General features: G+C 24.6%; 1 protein-coding gene across 1 annotated transcript; it reads right to left on the reverse strand.

Annotated features, from left to right (window-relative positions):
- Nucleotides 1-436: 436 nt before the first annotated feature.
- Nucleotides 437-23,820, reverse strand: LOC145839250 (uncharacterized). The gene is made up of 13 exons (XM_082946849.1): nucleotides 23,752-23,820; nucleotides 23,179-23,259; nucleotides 22,738-22,890; nucleotides 20,591-20,682; nucleotides 19,036-19,064; nucleotides 16,107-16,238; nucleotides 14,858-14,974; nucleotides 7,650-7,764; nucleotides 3,258-3,460; nucleotides 2,553-2,746; nucleotides 1,352-2,271; nucleotides 924-1,107; nucleotides 437-687 (listed from the first exon to the last, which is right to left on the reverse strand). The coding sequence occupies exons 1-13, from the start codon at nucleotides 23,818-23,820 to the stop codon at nucleotides 463-465; spliced, it is 2,514 nt and encodes an 837-aa protein (XP_082802975.1). The 3' UTR covers nucleotides 437-462.
- Between the last annotated feature and the right edge of the window lie 1,147 nt (nucleotides 23,821-24,967).

Genomic DNA, 24,967 nt, shown 5'->3' on the forward strand with positions numbered 1-24,967 from the left:
GTTTTAATAGTTATTAGCGTGTTTTTAATACTGTCACCAAACTATAGAAAAGGTAGGTAAAGGTCATAGAAGTAGTATATAAACATTTAGTCAGGTAAATTTTATCCCATATGGAAACTCCCAGCAATTAATGACTGAATAAAAATCATCAAAAATGTATTAAATTTACTGTTAATCACCAAAGTACCCAGTTAAAAAAGAAATCGTTACAAGTTATTTTTAAAACTTTATTCGTAGAACTTACCAACAAGGTAAAATGAGGAGTTTGTCTTTAATCACCAAGGTAGCTAAAAAAAACAATTTCATTTAAGTTTTTACAACTTGTCACCCAAATAATTAGGACCCTCACAAAAACCTGTTCGAACATTATGGATAGAAGAAAAAAATTCAAAACTTTTTCAACTAATAACCAAGGTAGCTAGTTAAGCTGGAAATACTCATTAAAAATTTATCTTAATTTTTTTACAACTTATCACCGAGATAATTAGGAGGGACCCACCCCTCGTTGAAACCCCCGCCTACTTCCCTGCAAAACCACCAGTCCTGATTGGTCCGCTCAATAACCACCACCCTGTCTCCCCTCCTCAACTGCAGCGACCCCTCGAACGAAGCGTCGGTGACGTCATAGAGGCACGTCATCGTTTCCTCTGACGTCACGTCGTCGTATATGTCCTCGTCTATTGGTGACTGTGATTAAAAAAACATTGAACAGGTTTAAAGTTTTTACATTTAAATTAATTCAAGTTCTGAGAAACAAGTAAAAGGTAAAAAATATACATTCCAAAGCTTCAGAGTAAATTTGGAACAGAAACTTATTTATGTATTATAAGTACTAGTTTTAATAAATATGAGATTGTAAAAACATTGTTGGAAAAAATGTAAGTGTCTGTTTTATGTTATATATCTAGTTCAGTTTAACCCACCTCGGGTTTTTCAACGTAGGGTTTCAAGTATTCCTTAGGAGCCCAACCCTCATTACCATTTTTCGATGACGTCACGTAACACCAGTCGCTGTTGCTCGTTACGTCATCCACGGTTATGACGTCACCTTGTACAATGGTGCATTCGGATGACGTTTGCGCCTGGTATCCCTGGATTACAACGAACCTGAAAACAAAAACTATGCTAGAAACAACTTGTATATTTGTTGGATAGCAAAACTATGTTTTGTAGTTATAATGTTTGTTTTAAGGTTTTAATTACTTTGTATATGCTTTTTTCATTTAAACAAATCAGTTTTAATTTTGTCTAACTATTTATTACAAAACAATTTTTAGAGTAAATCTTGTTACGGGTGGTTTATGTAAAAATAATATTCTTTAAGTAGTAAATAATCACACCAATAACAAACTTGAAAGCTACTCCTTCTTCAAACTTCGATGGCTGAATCTCACCATCCGGACTTTCCCTTTTCAGCACTGATGGGATTTCCCTCGACTGGAACTTGTTCTCAAACTTCTGCATGTCCAGCGGTTTCGGGGTTATCTGCGGTTTCGGGGTACTTTTTTGCACTTGGGTGTACGAATTCACTGGGGTGCGGTTCTTCAAGCTGGGCCCCTTCGTGGGTCTCGGAGGTTTGGGCTTGTTGCCAAGCGATGGTTTGTGGCCTCCATTGTTAGGGTACGGCTTGTTGCCAAGCGATGGTTTGTGGCCTCCGTTGTTAGGGGACGGCTTGGTTGCCAGAGGTGGTCGGAAAGGGGATTTTTGTTGAATTTGGGCCTCGAACTTGGCCGCGATTCCCGTGACCGGTTTCGGTTTGGCCATTGGAGTCGGAGACAGGGAGTTTTTGGGTTTCTGGAAATTCCTGAAAGCCGGAGGTTTCGGCTGAACTGCAGGTAGTTTTTCTTCGCTCGCTTCAGGGGTTTTCCCAAATTTTCTCAGCTTGCTAGCCAGCTCGTTTTGAACGCCGAAAGGGGAATTACCTTGGGGCTTCACTGCGGCAACTGTTGGCTTGTCCATTCCCCCCGTGAAGCGCCTCGGAGAAGTTTTGGCGGCAACTTTTGGCTTGGGTAACTCCTTTCCGCCGGTTAACCTGCGAGGCGACGCTTTGGCGGGAATTTTTGGCGCCAAATTTTGATTTTTTGTGGGAATCTTCGGCGGGGTGGAAAGCGAGGTCGTGACTTCATTGGGTCGCATGGGCGGAGGTTTGGGGATGTTGGCGGGTTTCTTGGGTTGGGGGGCTTTTTTTCGTTGCACGTGACTTGCAGGGGCCCAACCTTCTCTACCATCTATTGCTAGGTACCACCAATCTCCCCCTGATTTGTCCAATACCTTTGAGTTATTATATATTTTGTTTATACATTAAACTCTAGTTTTAACAATAGTGAAATAGTGAGATAACTTTTGGTCGTAGCTAATTAAAATTATTGTCTAAATAGCAGGAAGATAAATTAAAAACAAACAAACTAAACTCACAGTGACTTTCTAATCAACTTAGAACATACTTACTATCTGAATATTAAAAAGGAAAAAAATTGTTGTAAGACATAAATGCTTTATACATTTATATACTTTATCATGTATTAAAAATATATAAAGTAAAAGAAACTCACAGTGACTTTCTGATCAATTTTAACGTCAATGCCATTGGGCACCATGCTCGAATCAAACTCCTGAACTCCGTAGTAATCCATTTTAATTTCTCCGCTAGGTGGTACCATGGGAGGGGATATTTTGGGTTTGTTCAGCTTCCTGGGTGGAGCCCTGTTGCGCATGGATTGAACCCGGTTGCCACGTTGCATGTTGTCTGGTTGGTTTGAAAATTATTAGAAAATTACTATGTACAATAAAGCACATGCATGTGTTGTGCACATAATGTTAAAAATGTGGTGCTTAAAATAGCTGATAAACATGTTCCGTTACGCATCGATTGAACTCGGTTGCCACGCTGGATGCTGACTGATTGGATAAAAATCGTTAATTTGAGTATTAATGCTACTACTTTTTATGTTTGTACTGTGCTATAAGACATACTTTAACAGTGTCAAATAAAAGAATATATATAATAAAACAAATTATAACATTATTATGTTCAAATACAACTTTTTTAAGTCTTGCTTTAACAGTGCCTAAGAAAACGTGTGTATACATTATGTCAGTAACGTTGTAATTTAATAAATTAACAAACATGCTGAGTTCATACAGGTACAAAAACAAATAACACAGTTTATTTTTACTTACTTAAGGTTAATGTTCAATAAGACATACATTAAACTTTTTATTTTTTAATTCAGCAATAATATCAAGATTAAACATACTGAATCTGGAAGGTGAGTTCAACGGTTTCAACACGTCATTGTTTAGAGACTTCACCACGTCATTGTTGTTTGGTTTAATGACGTTATTGTTGATTGGCGATTGTGATCTGTAAGGAGAAGATCTGTTTGATGATCTGTTTGAAGATGAGGGCATGTCCAAGTAGGAAGATGGAGCCAACCCGGTTGATCCGTCTGATAGTACTCTGTTTGAAAAAATATATAACATACAATAATATTAACAAACAATAAATATGTGGACCAATTGATTTACTATTTAGTACTCAAAGTTCTATTGATGTTGAACAGTAAAAATAGTATAAAAAACTTTTAATAAAACCCAGTTGATCCGTCTGATAGTATTTGTATTGGAATAAATACAGATATACAGATTATTGGAATAATTTACAATGTTGTCCAATTGATTTACTATTTAGTGCTCAAAGTTCTATTGATTTCAAACAGTAAAAAAAAAGTACGAAAAAACTAAAACTAAAGTTCGATAATTGTTATACTTTTAATAATGCGACAAGGCCAGTTAGTACTCTATTTAAAATGTATATACATAAAAAAAAAATATATAAGACAAGAATTGAAATACTTATTCAAATATAAATTGTTGTGTTGATTGACTACTTTATACTATAGGTACATAAGACCTAATTTTTTAAAATAGAACTTGTTTTTTTTTAATCTATCCTAAAATTTATAGGATCGTTAACCATTTATCTAAATATTCCTTACTCTGTAGGTGTGAAATTATATGTATAATTAATAGAATCTAATTTGAGTAAAATTAATTAGTATTAATATTCACCGTTTAAGAATAATTGAAACTGACAATAATTAAAACTTTATAAATTCTTCTTTTATCATGTATGATAAAATAAAATACTATAAATTTTAAGATAAAAACTTTAAAACTGCCAAGAAGTTTTAATGAGAAAATCAGTTTTATTTTAGTCATAATTTATAGTCAGCTTGTCAACTATGTTAATAAGTTATTTTTTTACAACTTTCCATATTGTAAAGTCTAGAAACAATAACAGAAAGTTTTCTTATTTATAAAAGCCTAAACTTTAATAAAGCTTTATGTTAAAATTTAAACAAAATCAAAACTAAAACTTTAAACTTTATTAAATTTTTCTATAGGTATAAGTAAAAAACAAACTTTTTCATTAAATTATTTGCATAATACTTTAGTTACATAATTTGAAACAAAAATATGTAAGTATAACTAACTAATTATTTTTCATAAAAACTAAAATAACAAGTAAATATAAAGGTCAAAGGTACATCATAAATTCGTAATTCACCTATGAAATCATTTTTTTGTCATTGCAATCTACATAGCTATGATTATTACAAAGTATTATAACTTTTTTAGGTTGTAAAGTAAATAAGTCCTTATTTGTACTTTCAGTACTCGTTTTTATTTAAAAATATTTCAACTACAAGTTCTTTACCATTATTATGTTATTTATATAATTTTTAAAGTGGAGTAAAAAGGACTTTTCTAATACTTTAATTTTATTATTTTACGTCAATATAACATAAGTTTTAAACAACAATAGCTAAAAAGCTAAAAAAATAGTTTCTGTGATATTTACAACTTAAATGTGCTTAACTTTATGAACAATTAAATGTTATTACGTTAATTCAATCAAGTTTTACTACGTTAATCCCATTAAAAGGTGAGAAAACACAGCAATAATTGAACAATCTACTCGAACAATACTGGTAGATATTTTATAGGGAGAATTGACTGTTACGTAATAACAAAGATTGACATACGTCATAATACTTGAACAATGGCTTCCGGATTATATGCTTCATTATTCGCTATATACAATACTCACCTGGTGTATTTGAATAAAAAAAAATAAAATTCAAATTAAAGTTGACTTTAAATGCAGAAAATTTAATAAGTAAAGATGATTTTACAACAACAATAAATTAAAATTCTTACTTTTGCTCATAATATTTTTGTTATAACAATAAAAAAACAAATCTAATGTAATATAGACAAACAATTTTTATTTAAACAAATAAATGTTCAAATCGGTACTATGATAAATGTGAACACTTATCTTTTTAATCAACAACAGTAGTTAAGCTAAATTTATATAACATTTGTTTAAACAAAGTTTGGCCGAAATTATTCAAAATATTACTAAGAAAATATATTAATCAGTACACTTTATTTCAATTAGCAAACTATGTTACAAGCAAAAAATATTTTATCAGTTTTAATTATCAATTTTAGCTTAACTTATACATTTTTAGGTAGTTTTGTTTTATAAAACAAAAACAGTTGTCAACACGTGTTTGTATTAAACTACAATAGTAACAAAATAACTTGTACTTCAGATATAATTTAATTCAAATCTGATTTATTTTGACTGAAGCACAATAATAAAAATATTTTTTTACAGCAAAGCTAGGAAACATATATTTTAAATGAGATAAATTCATTCAATCTAGAATTTCAGGAAATCGAAAATCATTAAAAGTACTTTTATATAAGCTATGAAATCTAAAATTCCAAACTATTAAGACTGAAAATATTTATTAATATAAACAAATGTTGTTGTTTTTTTCAATCAGAATAAATTCTACTAACAATGGCAATATGCTAAATTTTGAGATAATAATATTTCTTGCTTTTTTAAGTTAAACACTTTTTAGATGACTTTAAAAAACACTAAAAAAGGTGTTAATAAAAGAAAAACATTCTTTTTTGCTTAATTTTGTAATATTAAAAATAAGACTGAATTCTAACGTTATGTTAAACATTTTTAATAAGATACTATTAAAGATAACTTCAAAGTAAACAAATTATAAACAGTAATAAAATTGTTTTTTGAATTTTTTTTTTATTGTTTTGACAATTTTTATCACGACAGACTTAAAACTAAATTTTCAGAACTTAATGAAATGTTATTTTGAAACATATAATTATATATAGCTTAACTAAAATAAAAACTAACTAAATTATCTAATTGAGGTTAATAAAAGTTTATGCAAATAAAATTATTTCTAATTAAACATTTTATCTACGGATGTTTACGTTAGAAACAGTTAAGATATTAATAAAATTAATGCATTAAATTACAAGATTGTATAATTACTTAATTTAAATTGATTTAAAACCATTAAAAACGTTTAAGTTTATATAATTTGCAGACTTATATCGTAAATGTCATGTCAAAACAAGTACTTAACTTCAACTTGTCAACTATCGTGTTTTATAATGTAAATTTGCTTTTTATTTTGTCGTGTACTTAAATGTAAATCTACTTGTAATTGTAGATAAAGTCTTTTAATCTTCTTGTTTCATTTGTAAAGCAAATTTGATCTTTTCACAAAAAAAATTAAACCTTTCAATGATTTTACAAACTTTGTTCTGAGTTTTGGTTTTTGTTATTTATTTTACATGGTGATTTATCTGTTTACTTTCTATTATAGTTTATTTTTTTAGCTTTTCAAACAAAACTATGCACTTTTAACTTAAGTCAAATAGCAAATAAAGTGCAAGCTATTGATATTTACAGTATCACTTTATTTTCTAAATAACTATCTACCTATTTTTCTAATATTCGTATCAAATAGGATACAGTTTGAAAAACTCAGCACAATAGCATTCAATAAAATAAAGATATTTAAATATAAAACGTTATGATTACAATTAAAGCATTTAAAAACCGTTTACATTATATTCCAAAATTAGCCAAGAACAACTTATCAAATTAAATCACGACCTTTTACCTCATGTTTTTAATTGTTTAACAATATTCGTTAAAATAAAGATCATTTTAATAGAAACTAGTTAAATAAAAGTTTTAATTGTAATTAAAGTTACTAAACATCTCACACTGAATTTATTGCAAATTACCCAAAAACAATTGATCAAGTTTACAATAACTTTTTAGCTCTTATATAAAATTTAAAGCATATATCTTACCAACAAAATTTGATAAATAAAACGCACCCAAGAAATATACATGACATAAAAATTTCACATTAAATTTACAACCACCCAAAAATAACTGACCTACAATACATCTTAATTATGACATCATTTGGAAAGTCATTTTATAAATATTATGTTTTTTGGGTGGTATTATTATGAGTCAATAATTATGCTTGAGTAGCTCGTGTTTAAGTATGTGGAAAAAAAAATTTCAGTAAGTTAAATTAAAGTTACATACTATCACGCACTAAAGTATATGTTTCATTACTTATTTGTGGTAATAGGAGCAATTTTTCTCGAATTAAGTCGTACATGTAACTATAATAAATAAACAAACCTAACAGTCCACCATCCATCAAAAGTTTTATAATAACTTCAATTTTATTTAACTAATTATAATAAATAAACAAACAAACAATAACCTAACAGTCCACCATCCATCGAAGGTTTTCTTTATAACTTCAATTTTATCTCCCATTCTGAACGAGACTTCTCCTTTTGAGCCGGTAAAATCTGATGAGGCTATGAACTGTTCATCTGCAAGATGAAGTTCAAATGAATATATCAAAATTTATTTTATTTTACTTACACATAAAAATTTCTGTTACAATAGGGGTGAACTAGTATCATAGAGTTTTTTGGTAATGGTTTTGTTTGATATCAAATAATAGTAGTAGTTTTGTTGAATGTAAGTTGACAATTAAATTATTGTTTTATAAATATAAGTTTTATTTTTTCTTTTATCATTGTTATAATTTACGTTGGTAATACGAAAGTAATACAGTAGTTTGACTATTTTAAAATTTTTCAGTATTTGTTATTCACTCACAGCTGAAGTTAATTTCGAGGTTTTTTATTGATTGTTTTTTTGGCAATACGCAGCTTAAATTATTTTTTTTTAAACTAAAATTCAGCTGTTAAAAGTCTTTAAATACTGATAAAAACAAGTAAATACTTAACATATAATGTTATAAGAATCTATTAAACTAACAGCTTAAATTTTGTTATGCGTTGTTTATATAACAAAGTTAAATATTACTTTTATCACTTACTAAATGAAATTTTTAAGTAATAGTTTACAAAAATCATACAAGACATACTAAAATGCAACGTATAATATAAAATTTAATAGCTTCGAATTTACAGACATTAAAATAAAACCTCCCCTGAACCGAAAAACATAATTCACGATTATGACATGACTACTCAGTATTAGTAATAGATCAAACACTAGATATTGTATGACTCAATTTTCTTATGATGAATGACATTTTACTACTATTTACATTGATATTTTCGTACACGACTTTATTCGGGATCATTATTGATTTTAAAAGGAGTTTAAATGCATGTTAAAAGTAAAAAAACCTGTTTTATGACTCAAACATTACTATTAATACATTTTATTTAAATATTATCTTATATTACTGCTATTGAAACAAGGATTTATAATGTGTACTGTAAGGGTGAAAATACGTAATTAAATAAAGATGAAAGGAAAATTACGACGTAAAATTCAGCATATTAGATGAGTCAATAATGATACTTTCATGATAAAAGAAGTATTATTTAATTGCTATTTGCATAAGAATGCGTAATAAAGATTAAAATGATCATTTTGCACAATTAAACCAATGATGAAATTATATTAAAATAGATGTTGTACAGATATTTTTTTGTTAGCATAGAACTGAATAACGAAAATCGATAATCTTATGATAAATGACAGATTTTTATTATTACTGATAATAAAATATAGTCTAAACTTCATGTGTAACAGATTTTTTAATAATAATAGACCAAACTTTACATTAAAAAAGTAAGTTAAACTCAGCATGATAAATGACTCAACTTATTACTTTTGCTTTTTGATCAAATGACTTCATCAATAATATTAACTTATTTGTAGTTAAAAAAAAGGGTAACAAATATGTTCTCGTCATTTTAAATTTTATTAAACTGGTTTATAAAGAATAATTTGAGAACATTTTCGGGCATTATTTTTTGTTTGTTTGTCAGCAGAGCTAACTTTATTTTGTCGTTTAAGAAGCTAAATTTACTCAATCAATAAGCAAAAAATTAAATAAAACCATGGCTTGTACAAACAATTTGTTAATGCATGTCTTGTTTTAATTTAATTATACTTGAGTCTCAACTAGTACAAGTGTAAGTATAATTAAGTACAAGTGTTAGCATTATCGATCAAAGGTTTTTAACATTGTAACTGCAAGTTATTATTTTGAGTGCAAAAATAAAACAAGTCTTTCTTCGAACACAATTTTTATAGTTGCATCATAATTAAAGTAATTGTTGCTGCTGTATATAACTTATCGATCACATTAAAAAGTGCATATTTCTGTAATGATGTCATTCGTGTGTATTAATTTGACGATTTAACGCGATTTTTTTGATATACAAAAGCGTAAAATTAATAATGTGACAATTGAGCTGTATTAAAAAATTTTAAAGATTTCTAAATGTTAAATCACGTTAACAAACAGTTATTTTTGTTATTTTTGTATATTAAAACTTGCCACTTTTTTATATATAAAAAGCGTAAAATTATTTTTATGATACTGAAAAAGCATTATAATAAACTTAAAGGTTTATTTTTTAATGTATCACGCTATCATAAGAGTATTTTGTACCGCTTTTTTTCAAACTGTTATTCATAAGTAATTACCCAAGTAATAACACCATTTAGGTGTATTTAAAATTACGCGTAAAATAACGGCTTTTTCAATGTATGTCATAAGCGAGAAATGATTAATTATGTGGTGAATATTCCTTCAGTTTTAAGAGTTAAGATTGATTTTTTAATTATTGATGAATGTTTAAGACGATTCGTTGAAACTTATCTCATATTTGTGACACTATTTGTTATAATAAATTAGCTTATGTCTGGCTAGTTTTAAAGTAGTTTACTGGAAGTTCTGTATAAATATTACAAAATTTATAATATATTGTATTCTTTAACATATCAGCAGGAAAAATAAATGTTAGTTTTGTGAGTGTTGTGTAAAATTTTATATTTCACTTTTAATATCCTAAGCTTTTCTGCTTAAATTTTTTTTTTCAAACTATACTTACATAAAAACACATATTATTCGTTCTAAACATGAAACTTTACTCTGTTACATAGTAATCTTAACCTTTGATATATTATTGTTTACATATTATTTTAAAATATTATGTTTAGTAGTTATTGTTAAACTAAACAAAAATAGATTATGTTTTTGTTTATAAGTTTTACTTCAAAAACTTATAAACAAACTAATTCGTTTTTTAAACTTAAACTGATTTAAATTTTATTCTACTTTTTTTCAATAAAACTTAAAATTAAAATGTTAAATTTTCAGTTAAGACAACTAATCTTATACATCATTAAAAACTTTGAATTTAAATGACGTTATCTTATTATACGGATTTTAATTGAACTTTTCAACTTGATTTTTATCATTTCTTCCCAATACACAAGTCTGCTTCGCAAATATTGATTAAGAAACTTTATTACTGAGTTTTCTTACTGTTTATTTTGTTATTTGTAATAACTTTTAAGAAATCTAAAAAGTACTAAACTTTTTAGTAATAATAAAATTAACTAAATTCTTAAAATATGTTAAATTATTAACAAATAATAAGTTTTTCAAAGTTTTTACAACATATTTTTAACCTTTTTTTTTTTTTATAAAAATAAAAAAATATTTTTCTTAAAATTCTAAAAATAAATAAACTAGGATACAAGTATTAAACACAGCCACAATGAAAATAAAAAACAAAGCAGCTTATAGAAAGGAAATGCATAAAAATTGTGAAAATAATGATTCATAGCATGTTAGTAAATAAATGCAGCAAAATGTTTTATAGTTAGTATAAACTTTAAAAAACGTTGTGTATCATGCATATTTGTTAAAAACAATTTGTTGCCAAAATATTGCAGACTTTTGAAACTTTTTGGCATGATTTTTAAATGTAAACAGTTTAACTTTTAACTAGTAAACAAAAAATAATTTTGGAAAAAACAGATCAACTAACCATAAAGAAAGTTTAAACCGGTTAAACAAATTCAGAATTAGATTTCAAAATTTAAGTTTGTTGTTAAATTAAACTTTTTTTTTTTTTAGTTTTTTTAAATGAAACAAAGGGCATAAAGAATTTGTTAGTGTACGCTATTAAGTTTATATATAAGTGAAAGATATTTTTGATAAAAATATTGTGTAAGTTTTGCCAGAAAAAAATCATTTATAAATAATTTTTAAAGGGATTAGGAGAAAAAATGCTAGAAAACTCGATAATTAAAACTTAATTTTAAAACAAAAAAACAGTGCAAAATAACTGTTTAAAAAAGTAATAAGTAAAAGCGTGTTTTCAATACCAACATATTGAAGCTACGTGACATACAAGGCAAAACCAATCAATAAAAAATATAAGAAGGAAAAATAAAGAAAAAAAAAAGTTAAAGTTTTTCAACAATGCATAGAAGCCCTATGGTGTAAAACAGGTAGAAAAATCAATAAAAATCAATATAATTAGACAGTTTGAAAAGTTCACAATATCGAATGAAATGCGTACATAGGTAAGTACTTTTTTACTTTTTTAGAATTTTTTCTTCTTTTTTGCTAATTTTTTTTTATTTAATTGAAACTGCAGTTAAGCGAAGCATTCTCTTTATAAAATTTTAAATAAAAACTATAATAATAGAATTTTTAAAAGTCACAATGCTGTAACAATACCACAGAATTTTTTTATGTTTCAAAAAGTGTAACAAAAAAAATTTCTTTTTTAATGTGGCAAAAACATAAAACTACATGTTTACAAGCTTTGATACAATAGATACTTGAAAATTTCAAATAAAATATTGAAAAGTGTTAGTTAGTTGTGAGTCATACACCAGTGCAAGCAAGATGTTATACTGATGCAAGATATATCGGTTGTCAAGCAATATGTAAGCAACATGCATTTTCGTCAAAATTTCGTGCTTTTATATGCATGTTTCACTCCTAAATAATAATAAAAAATTATATAGTAAAAATAATAAGCTTAGTATGTTTTACATTTAGTACTGCACGTAACTCGGTAATGTTTAAAATTATGTAATTTCTTACAAACTTTTGTTAAAGTTTAAAATGACATTATAAAGTTTGTTAAGCAAATTTTAGCTTGATATTTAAACAACAATAATGTCATTTCTACAATTGTAAACACGTTTTGATATTTAAAATTACAAATGTAATAGAGCAATTGGCTCGTAAGAAAAATTAAAATTTGAATGTTTGAAGTTGAGGCACTTCAAAGAGGTATAACTTGGAAGTGATTGTAAAAGTTGGTATGTAAAACATGATTTAACTTTAAACTACTTAATTAAAATTAAATTTTTGTTAAACTTAACTTAATATCAAAGTTTAGGTACCAAAAATTAAATACTTAGTTAATAACATTATGCTTTATAGACTTAATATTTCAACAAGACCGTAAAAGGTTTCAAGAGTATAATTATTTGTATTTTATAAGCTATCCTTTTTTCTTCAATATTTATGTTAAAGCTAGTAAATTTCAAAATGTCAACTAAAACTTTAAGAAGAAGAGTCATGCCAATGCACTGAACAAATACTTCATGAAATTTTTATTTTATTAAAATTTGTAATATGCAAGCTTAACTCCTTCGGGAAGTAAAATATTTGTGTTTAAATAATTTAATAAAAATATTCGGTTGCAGCATCTAATTGTTAATTTTTTTAACCAAAATGTATTCAGATAAAAACTTTTTTGTTTTAAACTTTTCACTATAAAAAAAAAGTGGTTTATAAAAAATATAAATTTTAGAAAAATATTTTCTTTTAACCATGACATTCTTTTTTAAACAAAAATTATTATGATTTTTTTAATGGTATACTACTCCTTTGTAAAAACTACATTTTAATTTTTTCGAAAAAATATACTTTATATACATAAATACTAAACAAAAGTTTATAATTGTAAGTTTTATCTTTGCAATGCACTTGCATATAAATATTTCTACTTTTAGAACAATTTTATTTTTAAAAGTTAAGTTTAAAGTGATTTAATGAATTCCAGTTTTCAAGTTAAAATTATACAATAATTTATTTTAAACATTAAATTATGCGGTGACAATAGGCATTATATCATTCCTAGGAGAATTTAACATAGTTGGTATTTTTAAAATGTTAACAATCTAGTATTCGGAAATAGAGCTTAAATTGGATTAGCTCCCGATTATAAAGTCTATGTTGCTATTTCAACTTTGTTTTTGAATTATTGAGCTTTTATAATTCTTAAATTTAAGTTTTTGTTTTATTAAAGCGTACTTTATAAACATTTTTGCTTGTACATATTTTTTTTTTGAGTTTACAGTCTTTCTTATTTTTTGTTTAATAAACTTAATTTGTAACAATAAATGGTAAATAATTGTAGTTAAATATCAAAACAACTTAAAGTTTTTTTAAGACTTCGAGTACTGATTACGCAATAAAATTAGTCAAATTTAACTATTTCCGATTCCGTAATTAAATACTTTATTGTTTTTTAAACTTTACCCTTTAAAAATTTATATTTTCAAGTAATAATAAAGTTAAAAACTACTAAAAAATATTTAAGGGCTGTAAAGCTTAACAAAAAAGCATGTTTAAGTATGTTTAAACTGAAAAAAAATTCTAATTTCTATTTATAGTTTTGTTTTTCAAAATTTTGCTTAAACTAAGATTGTAAAATTACTTTTATTTAAACTGGTTTACAAAATTTTATAATTTAATTTAACTATAAAACGAAGCTTAATTATATAATCAAATAAAAGCACCTTTTAAGTTTAAGAACTTCAGACAGAAAATTCGATAAATTTTTGCCGAATCCAGTTAATCAAATAATAGTTGATTTTTAATCTTATTAGTTCAATAAGACTTTCATGCTGTTTATAAATAGCACCCGTTTCAAGCAAAATGATGTATTGTGGTTAAAAACTCATGCAAAGAAAATTGTAAGAAAAAAGCAGATTATTTAATATTTTTTTTATTTTTAATATTAAATTATCATGCTGTGAGGTTATTAGTTAGTATACAAAATGTGAATAAAAAACTGTTTTAACTAATTCTAATAAGTATTCTTTTTAATAATGAATTTAAACGCTAAATATATGTATAGACTTATAAAGTTTTATTGTTAAATAACATTTATATAGTTTATGAAACAGTTTAATAAGAAAATATTACACTTTATATTTTTCTAAAGACTTATTAAGATTAAAAAAGAGTTTTTTTTAAATAAGAATGCTTCAATAGTTAATATTAATCAAACTAGAAATCAAAAGAAGAATTTACAGATTATTGATTACATGAAAAAAGTGTACAACTATTTTCTATTTTTTATAGCGTAGTTTAACTGAGTACAGGATAAAACCAACTTTGCGGTGAAGCGGTTGTTTGTTAATTTAAAAATCTTATAATGCAACATTTGTGTATTTGTATCTTCTTATTTGGGTAATATTCTCTGCTAACCCAATTTTAATTCATTTTATAAAATTAATTATCTAAATAAATTTGTGATACAAACAATTTAAAATCTAACAGTTTAATATAAAACTAAATATTATAAGATGAATTTTAAAATTTCAACTTACTTTTTTTAGGCATCTGGATATTTTCAGGAAAATCCTCAGATTTGTCGTCCAGGTTTTTCAGGAAGCCACCGGGAACCCAACCGCATTCCTTGTCGTCATTGGTTACCATCCACCAGCCTGTTTGACGTCATATTGTTTAGTGTGATGTCAAAAGTGATTATTTTTTTAAATTTTACATTATAAAAATAAAATATAACCACCAATGTAGTACTTAGTAGATAAACTAATTTGTTTCACTTAGTATGGTTATAAGTTATTTAATAATACAAATAAAATAACAGTGAAATACTTAACACTATAAAATTTATGATTTAAAGACTAGTTTATTGTTCTCAATTTACTTGTTTGTTTTTTTTTTTTTTGATGTTTCACAATTGAATTAAATAGATTCTAAATTGCAACCACTTGAATGCACTTAAAAGAAGTTAATATTAGTTAAAAGAAGAGCAGTAGAAAGGAATTCTAAAACCATATGATTTAAAAAGACCGAAACATAATACACTTGACCTCATTAAAATTAATACATAAATATCATCAATCTAAAGACATGTGAAGCATACTTCATATACACAGGTACTATTTTACAACTACCTAAAATGGAGTTTGATTATTTTCTATATTATTTTTGTAAATAAGTTCACATCTAACTCATAGTTGAAAGATTAATAATTTATTTGTTAGTAAATATTGTTCTAATAATACAATAAATTCTCACTATTTCTTTGTGTATTTTGATTCAATATGTACTTTTTTTTGTTGTAAAAATAAATAAATAAAAATATGTTGCAAACAAGCAGTAAAAAAATCTAAAATACAAATATAATAAAATAGGTATATGTTTATTTTCATTTAGAAACTGTGTGAAACTACATTAAAATAATAAAACTTTATTGTCAATAGTACTTTAAATATTTATTTATAGCATTGAATTGCTGTAACTACTTCAAAACAAAACTTTTATAACTATGGAAGGTAAGTGCAGTGTAATTTAAATTCACAAACTAAACCATATTAAAACTATTTAAAGTTGAAAATTAATAAGGCACACCTTTTAACAATACTTTCTAATTATTTATAGAACATGAAGCTATTTATGCAACTGATTATTGTTCAAACAGCCTTAATCATTTAAATTTCAAAGTAATGGAAAAGTATAAACATAAAATAAAATGTTTGGTAGGTATAATTTTAAGTAATGTACATAATAAATAATCATTATTACTAAACAAATTACATTTCTAATACTAACCATTGTCTTGTTTGTCAATAACTTCAAATATTTCTCCAACTTTCATTGATAATTCCTTACTATCTGTTTTATCGTAACTTTCCATCGCTTGGTATTTGTCTAACTGTATGGGGCCTGATATTTCGCCAATATCTGATGTTTAAAAAATATTTTTATTTTTTATTATAAAAATTACACCAAAAAAAATATTATTTACAGGGTTAGAAAAATTTTTATTAAGGATAGACTTAACAAATGAATATATTTAAACTTTAAAGGAGATTGTTGCTCATTTAAAATGTTGTATTTAGGTTAAAAATATAACGTTTATCACTTTGAAAAAAAAAGAAAAACAATTTTATTAACTTATTCAAAACTTAAGTTTAGCACTTCTACATTAATCCAAAGGATTAACTTTACAATTAAAAAATTAACTTAATTTTGCTCAAAAAATTTACAGATGTTTAAAAGCCTACTTGGAAGTTTTCAATTTAGATATTTTATTATTATAATACAGTTTCATAAAATATTAGTTGTATACGAAAACAAGGTGAAATGATACTACTTACAACTTATTCATGCCATATTCTTATTTAAAATAAAAACATGCTTCATGCATAAATTATAAAGAAAACTATATTATAAAATTAAGTTTCATCATGTTAAATTCACATGTTAAACATTGTTTTCATTTTACTTGATGCATTTACAAACTAGAAAATGTAACACTATAAATATTTATAATACAAAAAAACAACTAATGTTCGTATTGTTTACTACAGTTTCAACGTTTTACGCGTTTCATCAGAACAATAACACTACAAATATGTTTTTATACTAAAACACAAAAAGTGTTAATCATCGCATTATGTTCAAAATTATAGCTTAATAAATTTAAAAACATAAATTATTTCTACCATACCCTAACCTTTGTACTCAAAAATTATATTTAAACAAGTAATTTGTAAATATAATTAGCGGATGCGAGTACAAACACGTCTTGATTTTGGCTGTGGAAATATTTTATACGAAAACTGTTTAAAGTAATTGTTCAATAAAAGCAGTTTTCCCAAACTTTGGCAAAATTTCAGAGATTTGCCTTTTAACTTAAAACGCTTAATTATCGATTTTATTGATGTTGTATTCAATGCATAAAAGTTTGGATGTATAAAATTACAATGTTAAAGGAAGTTTATAACAAAAAACTTTTATATAATTTTACGACTAATTATACAATAAGTAAAAGTGTATAATTTAGAAGACATAATTAACATATAAATTTTAATGAGTTGGAATAATACTTTTATATTCAAATATCAAAAGTATAAACTAAGAAAAGGTTATTAAGTATAAACCAAAAATTTCATATTTAATAATTTTATTTTAAAACAACAAAATAAATTTTTAAATTACAAAACAAATTATTTTTATACTCAAAAGTCTAACAATGATGGATACAACAATATTTATAACTTTTCATGTACAAAAATATGAACTCAACATTATATAGATATAAAACAGTAAGATCAGACACTTTACAATATATATAACAAACTTTTGAACATCTTTCAACACAAATTAAAGATCAAACAGACAGACTTGAGTTTCAAGTTAGTTAAGTGTTAGTGAAACACTAAAAATGACAAGTAGATAAAATTATTATTTGGTTTTACATGCAATTAACTGGTTTTCATTATCTAAAACAACAAAGCCAACTATCAAAACAGCTTGCTTTATTATAAAAAGTGAGTTTTTTTTTAAAGTTAAGCAAAACTCAAATTAAAAAAGTTTAAATGAAACATCATAAACTTAGATATCACATACAATTTTATTACAGGTACCGCACAAAAACGTATATGTTTATGTTAATATCACACACAAACGTATTACAGATATCACACTTTATATACAAGTGATTGTTACACACAAATACGTGAATCTTACCGATTAATGCTCGGGTGACACTCCGTTTGTAAACTATATTATATATTTTTATAAAGTTAAACTAGTTAAATTCATTGATTTCAAAAAAATTTATTTTGTATTTTGGCAAAGAAAAATTGTAAAGGAAATTAATAAATACAATACTTTAAAAATATATTACAAAACAATTACCCTAAGGCTTAAACATTTTTAAATGCTAGAATAAAACTTATTGATAACTTCTTATTAACTTCATTTTTAATATAAAACTAATTTTTTATTGAACATTATTGTTTTATTTCAGTGTTAAATTAGTAAAGTCTTTTCAATTACTTTTTTTATTTTACACAATAAGTCCATTCTAACTATTAAAACTAAAACTATCTACCACCAGTTATTGTATAGATTTTAAGTAAAAAAAATATTGATCTGTAAATTTAATAGTAAAATCTTTTAAAGAGCATTTTATAAGTATAATGCAAAACCTAAAAAACCGATAATTTTTTTAATTAGTTATTTAAAGTTTAATAAAACTATATTTTATTAAGCTTTTCATGCGCTAGTTTAAAGCAGTTGTTATAAACTTACAAACAAAAACAAATAAATACTTTTACGTTTTTTTCCTGAAACAATGATTATTTAGAATTAATTTATTAATTTTATTTACAAAAATTGCTTTCGATTATTGTTATGATTGCTTTAGTAAAAATTTTAAACCTGGACTTCGTTTGATTTTGTGTAGTAAACTGAAAAAGTATAGAAAATTAAATAATAAAAAAACAACAACTTACTAACTCTATAATTAGAAATGATAAACTTAAACAAAATAAAAAAAAATATTTCAATTGATCTTTACATTTTGTATGCTATTTAAATAATAAACATGACCATGGTGTTAACTGAAATAAACAAAGTTCTTTGAAATTATAAACAAAATAGTATGTTCTTGACTCAAAAAATTAAATTTTGAAACTTATCAAAACATAATTTAAATATTTAAAAAAAAAATTATAATAAAAATGTTTACCTTTGACATCGTTCGGGTCTTCAATATAACTGAAAAAATAAAATTTTTATTGAGTATTCATAAATTAAACTGTTTTAAGTAAAATATATAACATTAATTTTTCCATAAATAAAATATTTTTAATACAGAAAAACTTGTTAATATTAAAGTTTAAAAAACAATAAATAACCTCACTGAGTAATAATTTTTTTTTAATACATAAGTTTTAGATTCAAGTACCTTAAGTGCAAAAAAAAATTACACTTAATTTAATATGTAATTATTTTAAGTGACTCGTAATTTAAATTAAGTGATACCTAAAATAAAACTGAGTTGTCATAACTTGAGAAAAACAAAAAGACTATATTAAGAAAATTAATTATATTTTTTCATATCCTAAGCCATGAGTTATCAAATTAGGGCTATTAAATATTACAGTTTGTTTTCACAGTATATTTTTGATTTAAAACTTTTTTTCAGCTCTATTTTTATCTCAATAAAATAGAGGCTTGTACTGAAAGCTTTTTCTTTATAGTTTATATTTAAATCAGTAAACTGTTTATTGCAGTAATTTAGTGATGTTAATGAAACCAGTTACAAATTAGCCCGTTATAAAATACTTGAGACAAAAGAAAAAGATACTTACTATTTATTAAAAAAATCAAGTCAAATTTTATGTGCTTGCAAACAGCATGTCCAACAAAGAAAGTAATAATGTTACTTAAAAATATACTTTAAAATTTGTGTTTGAAACAGATTAACTTATTGCATTTTCCATTTTAGTAATAGATACACTACATGTGTTTAAAACGCAATAAGCACAATTTTCGAAACAGTCCCACGGTCAGTTTTCGAGCAAAACTTTTAACTACGTTCTTAACTTTCAATGTTCAAAAAGTTGTCAAGTATTGGCACGTGACTAACAATTAATCACATTTATCCTGTAAAATCACCTTTCACTTGAGAGTGTTAATAATTACTGGGAAGTTTTCAATTAATTAGCGCTCAAGTAGGGGTTTTTAAGTGTAAAAATTACAAGTTTCCTGTTTACTAGAAAAAATGGGTTAAACCGTTTCATTTACATCTGTTAGTCACCTTTATTGAGGGTAAAAAGAAATAGAAATCAAACAAGGGTTAAGTGTAAATTTCATGATTAGCACACTTTGGAATCAAATTTGGTTTGAATTACAAACTTGTTTACAACAACAAACGGCTACTTTGGAGTTTTTTAACTAGTTTAAGTAGGGTTTCAAGTGTAAGCTTTATAATTAAGTTTCTTGTGAACTAACTTTAAATAAAGTTTTAAGTTCATAACTATTAAACAGCTTTTTTTGTTAAGTCATTATAGAATTAAAAGTCACTTGAAATTGTTATAACTAAACTCACTTAAAAATCATATGTCAAGTATAAGCTTAATAATTAAACTTACTTTAGAAACACAATTTAAATTCAATGTCTTTTGTCAACTCTACTTTAATGCTTAAATTAAGGTGTAAGTAAACATAATTAATTTGATAATAAAACTCTTTTAAAACTATGATAAAAGTGTTAACTTAATAATTAATCTTAAACTTACTTTAAAAGAGGATTTTTGTCTTCGTTGGTGCTTTCAAAAAAATTGAGTACTGCAAGGCATTGAGATATTTTCTCTGGCATTAGTATAAGAGCCTGTTTAAAATAAACATATAATTAGTTTTAATTATCAAAAATAAACATTAATTTTTTTTTTTTTAATATTAATTTGGCTTTAAACCATCTTTACAATCAAAAACAATGCTTTATAGATATAAAAACTTACACTACTAAGTTGAAAAAACAAAATATTATTAAATACTTATCAAAGTCTTATTCATAAAATCATTTTATTTTTATATTAAAGCAAATTAAAACTTTTAAAAATAACAACTTCCTTATTAGTTAAAAGGAAGCAATTAATAAGGAACTAACTTTTCTAAAAATAAACATTTTAATTATGTTCGTTTTTTTTTCTTTACAACACTTTAGAAAAATATACAAACCAGCTTGATTTCTCATAACTTATTCAAATTACATTCACCATGTTAAAATAAAAAACTTCATTATCAAAGTCAACTAGTTTTAAGTAATCCTCTTATGCCATTGTGTATTTTACATGAATTAATTATTTATAAACAAATTGCATCAGTGTAAGGGTTGAAATAGGAAGGAAGTTACTTTTAAGTTGGAAAAAAACTTAAAATATTTATTTTGTTGTTTTAATAACATTTAAAACAAATAATATTTTTAAACAAAATAATCTAACTTCACAGTTGCACGAGTATACTATAAACGTTATACTTATATAACTAGACAAAACATTATTTAGTTATAATTTACCAATACAATGTAACAATAAAGTTTATAAACTTATTCAATTATGAGCTGATTAAAAAAGAAAAGAAAAGAATAACTGATTTTTATTTGTAAATATTAAAGTTTTACGAAATATATTAACCTAAAAACATAGCACACACCATCTCATATTTATCCAAACACAATTTATATCTTAAAATTATATCAAATTCAACCACATTTGACTTTAATTTAGAATTTTAAAGTACATAACCTAACTTTTATTAGATATTGCTTTTTTGAAAAGTCCTTTAAATCTAGTTCATAAACTTTTGAAGAAAACTGCATGAAATAAAAACAATATTCAAAGAAATATTATAATTTATTTATAAACAATCTTTAAGTTTTTACTTTAAAAATTCAGTAAACACTAATATAGAAGTTCAACTTATTACAAACCATATTTAAAAATAAAACTTTTAAATTGCCCACAGAATTAATTAAAAAGTTTACTCAATTCTTTCTAATACAGTTGTAAGGTTCTTTTTTAAATTTTGCAGTAATCTGTACGGTTAGAAATTATAAACAGTATTAAATAAATAAAAATTCAAAATACACTTTTACATTCATTAATATAATATCAAGCAAAGGATTTTTGCACTACTCATTGGTTAACATCATTATTTTGAAGATATGCTACACAAGCAAAAAAAGTCACAAATAACTACAAATATTATAATTTAAAATCTTGCAGTAATAATTGACTCAGATCCGTTTCATAACTAAAATCAAAAGTGTAGATGATATAAAAAGATAACAAAAATCAAATATTTCATTTATTTATTTATCAGTTGTTAAAAAAGTAATATAAGCAAAAAGAATGCAACAACTTAAAAACAGTATTAATACACAAACTGAAAATAAAATATTTTATTTGTAATCATATAACAATCAAACTTTGTTTGCAAATGTTTGTAAACCAGCAGCATAAACAAATAAATACAACATAAAAACAAACTAAATGAAAATAATAAAATCAATTTACTAAATATTTAAGAATCAAATATGAAGCATAATTAATATGTTTTAACAACCCAAAACCTTTCTGAAATAATTGATGAAAACCAACTCTTACATGTTTACACATATTAGAGTATACATTTTATTATTTATTTATTATATATCATTATTCATTATAAACAAAAACTTGCAGTAATCAACTTCACTAATGCAACAATAAACAAATAAAGACACTACAAACTGGTGATAACTATTAATGTAAAAATACATTTACTTAAAATTTAAATAAGCAACCAAAAAATTGATTGGTTTCAGTCCTGTTTAGTGCGACAAATAAGCACAACAGACGAATAACATTAATAGTTAAGTAAAATTAGTATCAAAATCAAAAACCTTGCAATAATCATTGATGGGTTTCAGCCTCTCCAATGCCACCTCCCTAACGTTACTTCTCCTGAACAACAGTTTACCAGGGAGGAAGGGAATTGTTCGGTGGTTCTTGTTGGTGATACCTCCCTCTACTGGGAATGTTTCTAATAATCGAACCTGTTTCAGAAAAACTTCTGAATTTTGTTTGAATATTATTTTATTTAAACTGTTGTTAACTTTTGTTTAATAACTGTTTGTTGTTTAAATTTTGATGTGTTACCCAATTTTTAAAATGCATTAAGGATTAGCAACAACTAAAATGGTACAAAATGAGGTTTTCACATACTTTAAAAAAAAAGTACTAAAAAGACTAAACCAAATTATCAAGTTAAATAAAGTTTTAGTTGTTTATATTTATTTTTCAGACTTTAAAATACAGACTTACAAGTTTTAATAAAAACAAACTTGTAAATCAAAGAATAAGCTGTATCTTCTGTATATGGTAGCTTCCTTGCCATCACTCCATTTTATCTCTATTTTGTATACCTTTAACAAAATTAATAAAATAATAAAAATTTAAAAACAAAAAGTGTGACATAAAAGTGTTATAAATATAAAATAAATAAGTATTAGTTTATGGTGGTATGTATTTATCTTTAGATAATTAGTGTATGAACAATTAGATAAATACTTTGAAGTAATAATAACTTTTAATTAATTACTTAACTGTTTTTTATTTTATTAATAACCCTATTTTGTCTAATATGTATAAATAAACACTAAAGAATTATTTTCAGAATACTTAAAAAGATCAAATCAAAATTATTTTCTATAGAAATTGGTATTTTTGTTAAAGAAGCTTTTAAATGAGTTTAAGGAGAGTGTTAAACTCTAACAAACTTTTAATTGATTTCAATCAAAAATCAATAATCACTTTATTTGTTTAACATAAATAGTTCTTTGTTTTTAATATAAACTTAAAAAGTGTTTTTTAAATATACATACTTAAACTTTCAATTTAGTAATCAAAATACTAACATAATGTTTGGAGGGAATTCTTCGTTTTTGTATGTCTAAAACATCAACTTCAACCAATGAAGCTTTCATTTTTAACTTTTTTTCAAAAGTGCTTATCTGTGAGCATTTTACTGCATTTATAAGGGTATTTCCGAATAACTGCTCAACCGTGACTTCGGCTTATTTACATCAGATTGTGGCTATTTATATAAAATGCGCGAGCGATACATGTCTTACTTTTTCAACTAAAACTCTTTACTTAGTTAGATACTAAAACTGAATACTAATGCACATGTTTTTTAATAGATTTATACCATTTACATATTGAAATTAGTAATCATATAATAACTATAAAGCTTTAACTTATTGTTAATAATATATTTACTAACTATTAAAATACTTAAAATTATAATTATTTTAAGTTTTGATAATTTTGATAAAAAATTTCAGAAACATCGAATTCTGTTATAATGCGAAAAAAATACAAACTTATACTGTGATTTTCAACTTACTTTTAAACTAAACTGACACTTTTTTAGAAGAAAATGTTAGCACTTTTCGTATAATTAATCAAAACTTTCAAAAAAATTGCTTGTAAGTAATTTTGATATGAAATAAATTAAATAAAATTAATAAAACAGTAAACTAACTATAAATACTAGTATTATAGACAAAACATGACATATTTTCGTTTATAACAAAATATAATATAGTACAGTGCTTATTCACTTATCCGGACGCTAACTTATCCGAACAGTTTCAGTCGAGAAAAAAATTCGAAAATTTCCAGTTTTAAACACAAACTATTTTGTGTGATACAAATATTTAAGCCTTCATACTATAAGAAAATTTAAGGTGATTTTATAAACTCTGCATTTTAGTTCATAATTATGACGTAATAATACTAATAAAGCTTACATTCAAACTTGGTTAAAAACTAGTTTGGTTATCATAAACATTTATATATATAAGTGAGTCAGTTTTTAAAACTTTTTTAAGCAAGTTTATTTAAAATATGACTTAAATTTTTTTATTCAGAACTTTTACAATTATTTTGATAGTTGATTAAATTCTAAACTAATTAGAAAATGAATGTATAACAGTTTTTTTTTACTTTTGATTTACAATTCAGTTGTAATATAAAATATGATAATTAAAACACTGTTTAAGATGAGGTGCATGACAATTTTTCATTTAATTATAAGTTATATAAGTTTGACACACTCAATATTAAAGG

The sequence above is a fragment of the Thalia democratica genome, chromosome 6, assembly GCF_965202585.1.
Source record: "Thalia democratica chromosome 6, ktThaDemo2.hap1.1, whole genome shotgun sequence".
Taxonomy (NCBI): Eukaryota; Metazoa; Chordata; class Thaliacea; order Salpida; family Salpidae; genus Thalia; species Thalia democratica.

Excerpts from the sequence above, each read along its gene's own strand:
- LOC145839250 (XM_082946849.1), bottom strand. The coding sequence starts at position 23,820 with ATGAAAGCTTCATTGGTTGAAGTTGATGTTTTAGACATACAAAAACGA. Across the intron at positions 14,975-16,106 it reads TATTGACAAACAAGACAATG|GCTGGTGGATGGTAACCAAT; the intron begins GTTAGTATTAGA and ends GACGTCAAACAG. Across the intron at positions 2,747-3,257 it reads GAACTCACCTTCCAGATTCA|ACAACATGCAACGTGGCAAC; the intron begins GTATGTTTAATC and ends CAAACCAACCAG.